The sequence below is a fragment of the Scatophagus argus genome, chromosome 7 (genome assembly GCF_020382885.2).
Source record: "Scatophagus argus isolate fScaArg1 chromosome 7, fScaArg1.pri, whole genome shotgun sequence".
Lineage (NCBI taxonomy): Eukaryota > Metazoa > Chordata > Actinopteri > Scatophagidae > Scatophagus > Scatophagus argus.
This window is the reverse complement of record NC_058499.1, coordinates 1,970,334-1,985,623: the sequence shown is the minus strand read 5'-3', so window position 1 is coordinate 1,985,623 and position 15,290 is coordinate 1,970,334. Positions and strand designations below refer to the sequence as shown.

Genomic DNA, 15,290 nt, shown 5'->3' with positions numbered 1-15,290 from the left:
CAAGATGGCAGTAAAATCTTAGAAAAGTCACCTAATGTGAAGCAACACCCAGTTGAACGAGTTCTAACGCTGTTTGAACACATCTCGTGTCTCGTGTTTCTCTTGTATTTAACCTTTTGTCTTTTTTCTGTGTGTTTTCACAGGAAGCGCAGGGACTCCGGTCACCTTTAACGAGAACGGCGACGCTCCGGGACGCTACGACATCTTCCAGTATCAGATCAACAACAGGTCGACGGCAGAGTACAAGGTCATCGGACACTGGACCAATCAGCTGCATCTAAACGTAAGCACCAACCATCTCAGTCTGTTTTACTCTGTCAGCATCAGTGGACAGACAGGGACAGTGATGAGGAGATGAGTTTGGGTTTGAAGTCGGATCTGAATCATATTTTGTTTGATACAAGAATCTCTCATCTCAAGGTCTGCTTACTCAATAAAACATGTTTGCTCCACAAGAGATGAAAATAATTTATTGGTGTGCAGTCGTGTCTGAAGCCCTGCAGCGATGATTTGTTCTGCACCAACCAGAAACACATCAGCAGCAGTGAACGCCACAATCTGTGTTTTTCTCACTTAATTTAACAGTAGAACTGCAGCGTCGCCCCCTGCTGGTCAGGAGCCAAGTCACGTTTCAAGCATTTTAGAGTTAAAACACCCAAGCTGTCACAATGTAATGGATAGAGGAATAAAGGACACACAACGAATAATGAAACATTATGAACAAAGTGACCCAAACACGAGACTCGCAGTGCAGTTCATTTTTGTGTGGGGGCAATTGTGTGATTCCACAACTTCTTTTCACAACTGTGACAAACACACGAGGTGACATTACGGGCCTTCTCCAACTCCTGACTCGAAATAGTTTTTGTGGAAGAGTGTGTGACGTTTGAGAGTAAATCCTGTCTCACTGACCTGATTCCTCCCTCAGATGGAGGCCCTGCAGTGGACCGCCGGCGACTCCTCCCTGCCGGCCTCCGTGTGCAGCCTGCCCTGCCGGACCGGCGAGAGGAAGAAGGTGGTGAAGGGCGTCCCGTGCTGCTGGCACTGCGAACGCTGCGAGGGATACCACTTCCAGGCCAGCGAGTTCACCTGCGAGCTCTGTCCCTACGAGAAGAGACCCAACCAGAACCGAACAGCCTGCCAGCCCATCCCCATCATCAAGCTGGAGTGGCACTCGCCCTGGGCGCTGCTGCCCGTCTTCATCTCCGTGCTGGGCATCGTCGCCACCACCTTTGTCATTGCCACCTTCATCCGCTACAATGACACGCCGATTGTTCGCGCGTCAGGGCGGGAGATGAGCTACGTGCTGCTGACGGGGATCTTCCTGTGTTACATCATCACCTTCCCCATGATCGCTGCACCCGATATTGTCGTCTGCACCTTCCGCCGCATCTTTCTGGGCCTCGGCATGTGCTTCAGCTATTCGGCGCTGCTCACCAAGACCAACCGCATCCACCGCATCTTTGAGCAGGGAAAGAAGGCGGTGACGGCTCCACGGTTCATCTCACCAGCCTCCCAGCTGGTCATCACCTTCTCGCTCATCTCAGTTCAGCTCCTGGGTGTCCTCGTGTGGTTCGCCGCCGACCCGCCACACACCTTTGTGGACTACGGCGAGCAGCGAACGCAGGATCCGGAGAATGCTCGCGGTGTCCTGAAGTGCGACATCTCTGACCTGTCGCTCATCTGCTCACTGGGATACAGCATCCTCTTGATGGTCACATGCACTGTGTACGCCATCAAGACGCGCAGCGTGCCTGAGACCTTCAACGAGGCCAAACCCATTGGATTTACAATGTACACGACCTGCATCATCTGGCTCGCCTTCATCCCCATCTTCTTCGGCACGGCTCAGTCAGCAGAGCGGGTGAGTGTGACTGAAACACACACAGTCAGCAGCAGCCTCTACGCTCACTCACAACTTCTACGTTTTCTTCTATTGGGAATATTTGGAATTGCTGCTGTGTTGTTTTAAGACAAAGCGAGATAACCTGACACGCTGAAATGATAAGGTTGAGGTTGAGTTTCAGTAAGGTGCTCATAGGTTTTGTTAACTGTGCGTTCACTCACACAGCTGCACAGGGTGTTGACCTGACCATTCAGTGTCGTGCCAGAGGAACCTTTCATTTTGGTGGGTCTTGAACTGCGACCCTGCTGTACCTTCTGAGCCTGAAAGTAGGATGTTAGAGGCCGACAGTGTCAGCACATCACCCACAGTTTACTCTGTTCACATCATCCAAAACACCATCACAATTTTGACAATTGCTGACTTCAGTCCAGTCGTGCTAGTTAGTACTACAACAGGCTAGTTAGCCACACATGCTAACATTTACTGGATTAGAGCAGACACACATGCTGTATAATCCATCCTTTACAGCTTTTGGTTTTGGAAAATCAACACAAAACTCCATGACCCTTCAAACTCCATGGACACTTACAAACATAAAGATTTACTGACCAACACACAGCAGCTAACAGTTAGCCGTTAATGGCCAATAAATTGGTCCAAACCGAAGGCCAACTGCTGCTGTGATGTCTTTCAGAGACAGACTGTTTCTGAATCAGAGTTTACTCTGTTCTGACTGACTGACTGACTTACTTATTGATGACTGATTGGTTTCTGATCACCACAGGCACAGCCCAGCCTGCTCTGCAGCCTCTTGACACAAAACTAATTAGAGCAGAATTAAATTTAGCACATTCAGACAACAGTTTTTGGGTTGAGTTTGCTGCGAGGGAGCTGCCAGATGGAGGATTTTGCTCATTATTGTGTCTGTGGGGAGATCCGGAGGACAGGTGGAGCGATTCACTGAGATTTCCTCCCAATATAATTTATCACTTACTGAGGAACATTCTGCATGACTGATAATGACACTAATTTGGACATGACATCAGATTTTCAAGACTGTGTGCGAAACATCGGTGAAAGCAGCACAGCTCCTTGAATCTCAGCCTGAAACGTACTGGAGCTGACCTCACTGAGTTCAGGCGGGTCAGGCTTCAAAGCCAGCACAGAGTTACATACGCTTCAGAGTCCCTTATTGCATGTTGTTCCCCTCCTCTTCCCATGTATGCCTTCACTGAGCGACCGTCATGCTTTCTGCTCTGCAGGAACCCAACCTGTAATGTTGGTATGACCTGAACCTGGAGCTTACGAGGCGTCCATACAGGATTCTTTCTGGTGGTGGATGTTAAACACACACATTGTTAAAATGTCCACAGCTGTAGGTCAGACCTCCTTTGGTTCAGTCTGAGATACCTCAGCAGCTATTTCAAAGATTCACTCAGATGTTTAAGGAGCCGGGGGGTTGAAATCTACCAGGCTGATCCTCTTCCTGTTTTCCTGTGGTGCTGGCAAACGTTTGTTTTGTGGTGGAATATTTCAACACTATTAGATGGATTGAAATATGGAGGAGTAGATGTGAACTAAAATCTTGTCCAGACTGACAGCCCGAATCAGATTTTGGATTTTGGATTTTGTCCCGAAAGTCTGAAAATTTGTTTCCGATGCATCTCAGTCTGGTTCCTCTTGTCGCTCGACGTCACTGACAATGTGACACAAAGTGATCCAGAGTGAAGGAAGTGTGTCAGAGCACAATCCCCGAGCAGATGTGTTGGTAACATCTGGACACACTCATATTGAGGAGAGGTGCAGCGATTCACTGAAGGAGATCCCCGTGGCTAACGATGTGCGTGTTCAGACTTATTCTGATCTCAGGACCAGAAGGGGCTGAAAGCAGTTTCGGGTTTTGCCTCGGGGTATTTCCACCCAGAGAGAGGACTGATGCAGCAGATTTGGACCAAACGTTCAGACGAAGATTACGTCACCGTCCCCAAACAGACCGAGGTGTCGCGCCGAGCAGCCCAGCAGGCGGAAACCACATCTTCTGCAGCAGATCTCAGGTTTTCACTGAAAACTGCAGCCAAAAGCAGCAGATTACAGTCCACTAAGAAGAACATTTCAGAGTTCAGGAGAAATGAAGTTTCAGCTTTGAGACCTGAGTGTCCACAGTGTGATCTGTGGAGAGAAACACAGCAGACACCCGAGGCCTTCTTGTTGAACACTGATGTCTTCATTAATCTGCTGCTGCTGCTCAAACTGATCCGACTCACCTGCTAACCTGAACAAGGTGACGCGTTTCATCGTGAAATCAGCCCAGATGAATCTATAAAACACCTTTTCAGCAGATGCACTTTTAAAATTTAAATCCAAGCCTGCTTCCATTCACATCTGATTTGATTTGCCTGTGTGTGTGTGTGTGTGCGTGTGTATGCATTAACTCACTGAGGGAACTTGAAGTATCAGCTGAAGTGTAAGCATTTAGTGAAGCTGAAGTGAGAACTCTGATTCAGTCAAAGCCGTGGAAGAAGTTACATTGTGAGTTGTAAAGGAAGGAGAGACAGAAGATGAAATGGTGGTCAGTGTCAGTTCAAGCCTGAGAAACAAAATGTCAGCTGAAGTGAAAGCAGTTGAAGCAAATCAAAGAAGTGCAGTTGTTGCCTTGTAGAAAACAACATCAGCTGCAGGGTTTTTCCTCAGCTCAGGTTTGCTTCTCCCACCTGTGGGCATCAGCCCGTTTTCTTTTCCACAGTATTTTGGTCCTGAAATCCTCATCACAGAGATCTGAACAATATGTTTGTACTGTCCATTCACACAAAGAAGACAAAACTGTTTCCAAGCAGAAGTCAAAGAAAGAAAAGACTGTTGGAGTTGCTCTTAAAGCTCAGTGCCAACGAACAGGAAACAGACTACAGTCAGGGCTGCAGGTCGGAGGTCAGCCTGCTCGTTTAGTGGAGGTCAACAACGAGTCGAGAGAAACTTGATGCAAACTGCTGTGAGTTTGTTGCAGATGCGTTAGCGTGTGCTTTCCGTGATCCAGATGAAACCTACAGATAAAGATCACAGGTTAAGGCAGCAGTTCACCTTTTGCAGCTTTCTGCTAAACCACAGAAGAATTTCATTTTGTGTGAACTGTGTGAACTTTAATACCAGGTGGAAGTGGCGTCTCAGTCCTTTCCATGAGGTGTTATTTTGTCCCCGAGCTGCACTGTAACGCGTCTCGGGAAAAGACTCTGGTGAATTCATTCCAAAACGTTTTCCCCTTCCTCCTCGTCCGTCTGCCAGACTCCTCCAGATTGATTTGACTCTTTTTTTCATCTATCAGCAGAAAAGTTTCTGTGCTCCTCAGTGCTTTAGATCCCCTTTGGAGAAAAACCATTTCCTGGAGTTTCATCATCATCGTCACCATCACTTCTGTGACGTACGGCAGCTGTGAAGCTGAAAGTGACGGCTCGTTTTGTCAGCGAGGAGGAACGTTGACGTGTTGAATGTCTGCTGTGAGACTAAACTTTAATTTAATCAGACGTTTCAGAGAGCATTTCTTCCCTTTGAGGTCTTCCTGCCACTCACTCACTGTGGTTTCCGTTGATATTAAGGAGGTCATAGATCGATGCAGTCTTGAAATAAAGTTTTAATCTGTTTTTGACAAATTCTTCAGAAAGTGGGATGTCCCAGTACTGACTTGTACAGTCTGCAAACCCGACTGGGACCAGTATGTTGTGGCTTCATAGCGAGTTGCGATTGTCGGATTATGGAGACCCACTTCAAGCTTCGGGAAGGTGTGAGGCAACGAGAAAAGGACTGAATGAATGCTTTACTTTCCCTTTTCCTGCCTGCCAGAGGTAACTGCATTGCTGATGCTGTGCTGAGGTCGTCTGTGTGCAGCTGCAGCACTTTGGGGGGTTTAAGTGATTTGAGTTAGAAGACAAACACAAACACACACATCCTCTCACAGGGTGGCCTCCGGGAATGAAAGACTAATGCTACAGTCACTGCAACCACCGCCAGAGAGGAGGCAGAGAATGCACTATATAGACAAAAGTATTGGGATGGGGCTATTTGTCAGGCGTTGGGCTCGGCCCCTGGCTGTCAGTGAAGGGAAATCTTAATGCTTGATGCCACAGAAACACTCCAACATGTTGTGGAAAGCCTTCACAGAAGAGTGGAAGCTGTTAGAGCTACAAAGCTGTCTGTGTGTTTACAATGAGACGTCATTAAAGTCCCTGCTGGTGTGAAGGGCAGCTGTCCCAATACTTCTGTCTATAGAGTGTATCTCGGGAAGAAGCGCCTCCTGTCATCATTTCTGTCACTCTGTGGGAGTGACTGCGTGAAGATCGCTATTAAAATGGATTCTAAGAAAAGCCCTGAAACAAAACACTCATCGCCGCTGCAGGTTTTCATTTGCACTTTACACTTTTCAAGAAGTCGCAGATCCAGTCGATGAAGATGACAGCGAGGAGGGTTTCTGTCATCTGGTTCAGTATAATTAACTCATCACACACACATCTCACCACACTGTCTGCAAGCTGGATGTCTAAATCCAGCGTGTGAGAATCTGCTGTTCTCTAACGTGTTCACTGTCTGGATGAAATGATCAGAGCTCACAGTCAAACGAATCCTTGTTGGGTTTAAAATTGTGACACAGGGAAAGACAAAAATATGACTGCTGAGAACAGGCCACAATATTTACACACAACACGTGTAGAAAACATAAAACAGGAAGAGAAATGTGTGCTTCATAGCACGACGTCACTAATATTTGATTAACTAGTAAATAACGGAAATGCAAAGTAATTCCACAGAGCTGATACAGCAGTCGAATAGTGCGCAGCGTGATGTAGCCTCCTCCGTCTTCTCAGTATTTTTGTCCTTTAACTTGTACCGCTGAAAGCTTTTTCCATTGCTGAGCTGTGGAAAGCCTGACCCTGCATGAATTCACTTTGAAAAAAGAGACCTGACCTGCAAGGACAGTCTGAGAGCGGCCCAGGGATAATTGGACTGTACCTGAACTGTGGCGTGCCTGAACTAATCAGCTGATCTTAAAGGTGGAGCCGGACGCTCGCTCGCTGACATTTACAGTAGCAGCAGCAGTCGACTGTAGCAGACAGAGTGAAGCCTGAGAATCACTGATCAGCACATCAAAGGTGCTGGGCCCTGAACGCAGCAACGGCCACCTGAGGAGGCATTCACATGCAGGTAGACTGAGGGGAGTCAGGGCCGCCGGGACGGAGTCTCGCTGCCTCCATACGTAATGAACCAGGCTTTGGTATTCAGCCGGAGGATCCCAGAGAAGATTAGCATGCAGCTTGCAGCCACAGCAGCTCCTCCGGGGAATCCAACTCCTCTGACCTCAGCTGATGAGCTACTTTATCATATTAATATGCTAACGGTGCTATTATTAGTGTTGTTATCAGCATCTGCTTCTGCCTCACGCTGCCAGGATTTATGTGGGAGGATCACAATCACACAAAACATGCCTGCATCCTCTCTGACACGTGTAGGCTGCCTGATTTCACAAACCACACAGGAGGACTCAGGAGGAGGCGATGCGAGTCGCACAGCTTCGGACTGCTCCTTTAAGACGAATCCTCCAGGTAATCAGAGCACTGCCATGTATGTGAAAGTGCTAACTGGAAACCTTGTCTCTTTATGATCCTTAATGTTCCTCTGCGTTTTGGAGGCGATCTGCTGAAATGAAAACAAGCGGATCATCGTGAATCATTCAGGCGTAAAGTTTCCACTGATGGACGACAGCAGCACCTTTATAACACTACAGGTGTTCACTCTGATTGTACCTCCTTTCTCCTGTCCTTTTACACGTCTGAATATGGGACGTCCTGAGCTGGTCTGAGTTTTAATGATCTCTAAGTTGGAATCCTCAAGGTCTGGCACCACCCCTGGTTACTGCGGTAACAGCAGGTGTGGTTCAGTAATACTTCGGGGTGGGCGCCATTGACGTGAATAAAGACTGACGACGTGTCTCCACTTCCTCCTGCTGTACAAAAGTGAAGCTCAGACTAACGAGCAGCAACAGCCTCTTCACAGCTACCAGTTTATCCTCCTTCTCTTTATAGAAACTGTGTGTGTGTGTGTGTGTGTGTGTGTGTGTGTGTGTGTGTGTGTGTGTGAGCGGCGATTAGCTTTGCTCCACTGCTTATCTTCTTCATGAGAGAAAGTCAATGCTAACTGCGGTGTGATTACCAGCCGTCCTTAGCTGTCGTTTGGGGGGTTAACTTCAGAGACCGTGAGACGTCCTCCTGCTGGATTCACTGGTGAATAACTGCAGTCGGTCTGGCTGGACCCTTCAGGGTGACTACTTGACGGGAGTCGTTTCACATGGACGGCGCCGGGATGCAATGGTGTCCTGCTTCTGAGCAACTCAGCGGCATTTTGATCTGATTCCCTCGCTCAGCTGATGTGATGCTCTGAACCTCAGTAATTCATCAAACCCGACGGATGAACTCATATTTTTTAATGTAGCTTTCAGTCGAGCCCCTGAAAGCCCCAAACTTTGCTGTTCTGCAACCCCGACGGGGCCCAGTGGAGTCTAAAAACATCCGAGCTGGGAGGATAATTCAGGATTTTATCTTTCTGTAGATGTGTGTCAAGAAGCAGCTGATACACTTAACACAACGGGAAGCCAGTGAGGGACCGTGTAATTACAGAGAGACCGAAAGAGCTGACTTTTGTAAATCTGAATAGAGAGACGTGGCGGGGATGCAGAGCTCGTTTTTCCCCGTTACTTCTTTTTTCTGAAAAACGTGATGAAACTGCAGTTTAAGGCACTTTAGCTTCACTCCAACAAACAGCAGATGAGGGACATTAAAACTGCTGGCAGATCCGGATTCTTTGCCTCACAGTTGGACCTGCCTGTACTGCAGGGTTCTGTGAAGCACAGTGTGTACTGTAGACTGAGAGGAAGCCCCAGACGCAAGACGTGAATGTACTTCAGCGACACTGCAGAGAGACTCAACCTCGATCAACACTCCTGAATGACGAGAAATGCGTTAATAATTCGGAATATCCTCGGTAGCTTCCTCCAGCTGGCCTCGTCTGTCCTGCAGCCTGCTGATTACAGATGTTCCAGTTTCACTCAGGAGCCTCAGCTGCTCTCGGATCAGACTCCCACACACCTGAGCCTTGAACCAGCTCTGCTTTGATCAGACAGGAAGGGGGGACGACCGGGTCAGGGAGACAGACAGCTGTGAGGACACACGACTCAGCCCTCCATTAACCTCCGCAACCTTCATGAACTTCCTTCCTTCAGAGGATTTAAAGTTTGATGATTCTTGCACTGAGCTTGAATCTGGTTTGCTCAGTATGTTCAGAACCTCCCAGAATTAGTGATGGATAAAATTTGACAGAACTGAGAAATTTTTAAGCTTTTTTGTGCAGCTTTTTCATTCCCAAAAAGTGAAGTTTACTGTAGTTTACTGCACTGTAGATCAATAACTGCAACCACTGAGCTTCCACGTATGGCATACAGTGTATAGACAAAAGTATTGGGGCACACCACTTTATTTTCAAATTCAGGTGTGGTATGAGGCTGTTTCTCAGGGTTTGGACTCGGCCCCTGACTTCCAGTGAAGGGAAATCTTAATGCTTCAGCACACCAAGACATTTTGGACAATGCTATGCTTCCAACTTTGTGGCAACAGTTTGTTGAAGGCCCTTTTCTATTCCAGCATGACTGTGCCCCAGTGCACAAAGCAAAGCTCCATAAAGACATGGTTGGATGAGTTTGGTGTGGAAGAACTTGACTGGCCCACACAGAGCCCTGACCTCAACCCCATCCAACACCTTTGGGATGAACTGGAACGGAGATTGTGAGCCAGGCCTTTTGGTCCAACATCAGTGTGTGACCTCACAAATGCTCTACTGCATGAATGGGCACAAATTCCCACAGAAACACTCCAACATGTTGTGGAAAGCCTTCACAGAAGAGTGGAAGCTGCCACAGGTGATGCAAAGGGGGGAGCAGTTCCACACACATGTCCATGTACTTAGACTGCAGTGCCACCACGTCCCCATTGGTGTGATGGTCAGGTGGCCACTGAGCAAACAGGACTGGCCCGGTTTGTCATATCAAAGTTCTGACTGACCTGATGATGAGTCCAGATGTAAAGTCAGGGACTCACCGTGATGCAGATGCACAAACACACTGGATCTGCATCATTTCCTGAGCTCCTGTTCCACTGCCCCGTGTTGGCGTGCCAAAGGAGGACACTCAGTAGTACAGCACTCGGGGTCAGGGTTTTCCACGAGGCTCCTTTACATCACGCTGCTCCGACCTTCACGCTGTTTGTTGGTTTTGTAATAACAGCTGGTGTCGGAGAGGCCCCATCAATCACTTCAGAGCTTGTTTTTCCTCTCAGGCCCACAAATGAGTTTATGCTTTGCTGTCTGTCATACATTTTCATAATGATTCCTTGATGCGTCGGTGGAATCAGCGCCCGTTGTTGTTTTGGGCTCTTGGGGGGAAACTTGCCATCTGTCACCGCGTTTCCTTCCTTCCTGTCCTCCGTCTCCGTCCTGGTGGCTGAGCGGAGCCCCGTCGAGGATTCCCCGCTGACACTTTGACGCTCAGTCAGAGGACCATTAACCCGGGCCTCGACTCATGTGATGCGGTTGCCATGGTGATGCAGGCGATGGCAGTTCTGCTGTGTTTTGTTTCATAGGTGAGTCGTGACAGAGGAAAACAAAGGTTTGTGCTGCCTGGTCGTGCTCTGTATGCTGTGCGTGTGTGTGTGTGTGTGTGTGTGTCCTCCTGCTGCAGCAGATGATTGGTTTTCACCCTAAAATGAGTTTTGTCAGCATCATGGATGGAGATAAAATGACAGCTAATTTTTTTTAATTAAATATTTAATTAGTTTTAATTAGTTATTTGATGCTATCAAAAGGCAGCTAAAGCGTCATGACAAACAGGCAATGTCCCACCCACAGCTGTATCTGATTGGATACACTCACAAGTAGCTCATCAATACTGAATAATCTGAATCTGCAAACGACCTTAAGTTGTCAAATAAATGTAGTGGATTTCTAATCATGGACCACATGAGAGCTGAAGCCAAAACATCTGGAAGCCCCCTGGTGGTTGACTGCAGGACACCTCAAGTTCACGTAAAAATAAAAAATAATACATTTTTCCTAGAGATGGTTTCTGGCATTTTAGGTCGTTCTTATCACAGTAATGTTTGTTCAAGTCTTGATTTTTGTGATCAGTTCAGGTTTAATTAGTTATTTGATCCTATAAAACGGTACTGAAACATCATGACTGACAGCTGAGCACTGCTTCTGATTGGCTCAGACAGGTGTGTGTGGGCGGGAACTCGATACTGTGACTCCACCCCCCAATCACAGCTGCACAGACTCTGGCTCCACTGACATCACCAGAACAAGATGGCAGCACTCGTATCAGGGATATTTTAGCGTCGTCTTTGCAGAGTGGCAGGAAGTGGAGATGTGTCAGCCATCTTTATTTCTTCTGTGGTGGAGGGTTTCCAGCCTGCTGCTGCCCAATCAAAAAACATCACTGGGCGGCAGATTGCAGATTCAACCTGCAACAAGTCAGAACCTTTATTATAATTTACCGTTTTTTAATCAGAGGTTGCGATGTGGTTGAAGTTCTTCTTGTGATATTTTCTGCGTAGTCCAGTCAGGGTTCAGCATCAGACTGCAACTGTGGATCAAGTGTTTAAAATCTGTCAGTAAAGACTCAGTTGCACTCGAGAGCCTCACACTGCAGACAAAGATAACACAGAGAATCGATGGTCTTTTATTAGCTCATAAACGCAGCACGGAACTTAATGATGCGTTCAGGGTCATCTGTCAAACTGAGACGGGAGGGGAGGGAGAGAGTTGTCCTGTTTGGAGACAGATTATTGGGTAACGATGGTCCAGCTGCTCACATGATGGAGCTCCAGCAGTAAAACAGACCTCACCAGAAACACGGGTTTTAATTGTACTCCAGCTTTGTTGTTTTATGGACCACACAGAATCAGACCATCCATGGAAACGAGTTTATATTAAACCCCTCTCACACTGGACAAAAAGCCCGCTAACATCTGGCTTTTGTCTTCAGTGTGAAGGGGTACAGCCGGCTTTATCAGCTCCAGCTCCGATCGGCAGTGTTTGTCTCATATAATAATCTTTATGTGGACCAGTAATCACAGCGTTGGACTTCTTCTTATCATTGAAAAAGGTTTAATGATTTTGCTTTTATTCATAGCCATAAAAAAGAAATTCCCACAGACCTCCTGCAGTTATGCCAACCGACATGACACGCAGCACAGCGCTGCTCGTGGCCTTCAGGTGGGGGCTTTAGGACTGGTCCTGCATCCTGAGCGGGGCCAAAGCGGGCCCAGCAGGCCTTCAGGTGGACCGTTTGACTGCCTTGATAAATTCAGTATAATGTGCATTCATGTCATGTCAGACTCAGTGCTCAAAACACAGAAGCTGTTTCTAAGCACTCGTTACTTTGCTCTTTTCTGATCACAAAGCTGCTGTCAGTGTAATCGCTTCCCACAGATTTCCTGTTAAAAGTCTCTCCCTTTAGGCTTTTAATTTGAAAGGTCCGTGTTGAGTTTGGACCGAACCAAACACCCATCTGTTACGTCGCCAGCCACACAACAGGAATGTGCAGCCTGACGGTCACCACTTTGACCGAGAGTAAAACCTCGAGATGAAAACTATGAGCCACCAACACGAGTCACCGGATTTGTTCCAGTAGATGAAGCGAGCAGAGTGGACCATCTGTGTGTTTAATGAGGGCGGATGGAATTAGAAGTGCTGAGTTCAGTCCTTCAGACCATCATGTAGCTCCTCTTGTTCACATCATCAGCTTCATGGGCAGGAAGTGAAGCGAAGTCACTCGGGTCGCGAGGCCGAGATGCGACAGCTGAATCCGCTGAAAGGCTACGAGTAAACCAGTTCTGTTTATGTTCACTGCGTCCTCGATGTCAAGCAAACGTGATTATTTGAGAGCAGGCGGCGTTACTCATTTGATGTCATGATTATGTCATTTTGTGTGTCTGTGGGTTGGTTAAGTCAAAGTGAAAACATGTTCCACGGTTGCTTTCACATCACAGTTGACAGTTAGCAGGTAAAAGTTTCTCAGGTTGTGCTCTAACTCTTCCTTCCTCCTCTCGCCCCGCTCAGATGTACATCCAGACGGCCACGCTGACCATCTCCCTCAGCCTCAGCGCCTCCGTCTCTCTGGGAATGCTCTACATGCCGAAGGTCTACATCATCATCTTCCACCCCGAGCAGAACGTCCCCAAGCGCAAACGCAGCTTCAAGGCCATCGTCACCGCCGCCACCATGACCAGCAAGCTGTCGCAGCTGGCTGCCGAGCGGCCCAACGGCGAGGTGAAGACGGAGCTGTGCGAGGGCGTCGAGGCCAGCGGTGAGTGCGCCGTGTTGCAGTCGGCCCAACCAGGTGTCAGGGAACAGAACCAATTAAGACGAAAATGAAACTGTTTTATCGTACTTCAGTAACACACATCAGCTTAGCGATCTGCAGGACAAACTGAGGAGGTTAGCTCTGCTGTAGCAGCTGAACTGATGAGAAAGGGTGTCCACATACTTTTGGTCATACTGCATGCACAGAGCTCTTCAGATCAGAGATTCCACCTCCACTTCAGCGCGACTTCTCGGTCCGTCAGCAGAAAAACGGGAGACGTCGGATTGTTGACTCATCAGAGCCGCGCTGACTGAACTCATCTGTTCAGTCTAACAAGCAGCAGCTCTCACATCAGTTTCACCTCCTCAGCTTTACACGAGGCTGAACCTCATCCATCCAGAGCGTTCAGCGTGAGGGGGAAACGCCACAAAGATTCGCTTAGGGAGCCGGCGACGCTGCTTATCTCGTCCACATTTAACATGAACATTCAGGGTCTCCGCAGGATAAATTCAGGACAAACTTTTTAGCTCCACTGCAGCTGAGACTCGTGATGTTGTAATGAACACTGCTGCCTCCAGGAGACGCTCGTGAGTTTACCAAAAAGTTGTTGTGGAGTGATGGAGCCAAACATCTGCTTTTCTCAAAGAAAAACAGGCTAAATTAACGAAACTGGTTGCAGTTCTGAGGGTCTTTCCAGCCCCTTCAGCTGAGCTCCTCTCAGAGCCTCATCAGTCGTGGAGCTGAAAGATGGAGAATGTTCAGGATAGTTTGGCTGCTCAGCAGATCTGCTCCTCGCGTAGCCTCTTAGGTTTAACCAGCAGGGGACTGAAGGGAAGTGCAAGTGTTGCGATATTTCACCAAAATGCAGTTTGCTTTTCTCTCCTTAGTGCCACCAACAAAAAACACCTACGTCAGCTACACCAACCACGCCATGTGAAAGACGACGTCCTGGGACAATCGCCGAGGAGAATCTCACTCAGAGGAGACGTCATCGGAGGTGAACAGTGTGAAGGACCGGGACCGGGACCGGGACCGGGACCAGGACCAGTGCTGAACTGGACCAACACATCTGTGGTGTTTTCATGTTTACAGACTGCAGGAAACGAGCCTGAACGGGGCCAAAAGCCTGACAGGATCACGAGTCAAACTCATCCGAGAGACTGCGGGGAGGCAGGTGGACGGTAACCGGGAAAACAAACAAACAAACAAACAAAAAATTAAAACAAGCATTCAAAAAGAAAAACAAAAAAGAAATTGTGGGGACCAACCATATTTGTTGTTATTCTAATTGTACGTTTAAAAAAAAAACAAAAAACTTGTGATTGTGAAAATTTCTGATTCTTGTCTCATGTCGTCCATCCGTTGAGCTGCGTTATGAGATGATCTGTCGCTGTTCTCGGCTAACCGAGCGCTAGTTTTTGGTTGTGAAACGTCTAAATGCTATGGTCGAATTGAAGCATGCCCGTTTTTATACAAATGATCTATTTATAATAAAGGAAAGTTTCACACGCCGGTGCTGCGTTTCAGTCTGTCGGAGGAAAAAAACACAGAATAATAACAACAATCGAATAATTGTCATAATAATAATAATTGAGTGTGTGTGTGTGTGTGTGTGTAGAGGATGAGACGAAACACACACGTAACAACAAGCTTGCAGAACAGGAAATGAACAGAGACTCCGTCCACACTGGATTTGACCTTTAACACCACACAGTCTGGCAGCAGACTTGGCTCAGTGTGCGCCTCATTACAGACGTGGAGGGAAAAAAACAGAAAAGACAGTCGATGTGATCAATACGTGCTGTGGAACAGGAGCGGCCCGATCGATACGAGCTGCCAGAGAGAACTCCTCATGCATGTAATGAATATTTCTGCATCTCCTGGCAGAGAAGAAGAGCACAGGTACAGCGTGAGCGATGAGGCCGCCGGGCGTCCCGCTTTAATCTCCCTCGACGCGCCTCCCGTTTCTCACACTCGAAGCCGACTGGAAGGAAAGAACTCGGCGTTCAGTGTGAAATGAAACCTGAAGATGAAGCTGCTCGTCTGGATTTC

The 15,290-nt window shown here is 47.7% G+C and overlaps 1 protein-coding gene across 3 annotated transcripts in view; it reads left to right on the top strand.

Moving 5' to 3' along the window:
* Window positions 1–14,746, top strand: part of grm8b (glutamate receptor, metabotropic 8b) — a 77,789-nt gene extending 63,043 nt beyond the window's left edge. For all 3 annotated transcript variants that reach the window (XM_046394211.1, XM_046394212.1, XM_046394210.1), the window contains 4 exons: window positions 144–283; window positions 929–1,864; window positions 12,995–13,241; window positions 14,126–14,746. In XM_046394211.1, coding sequence (XP_046250167.1) covers window positions 144–283; window positions 929–1,864; window positions 12,995–13,241; window positions 14,126–14,175 — 1,373 coding nt within the window. In that variant the 3' untranslated portion in view covers window positions 14,176–14,746. The remainder of the gene's footprint in view (window positions 1–143; window positions 284–928; window positions 1,865–12,994; window positions 13,242–14,125) is intronic.
* The last annotated feature ends 544 nt before the right edge of the window (window positions 14,747–15,290 follow it).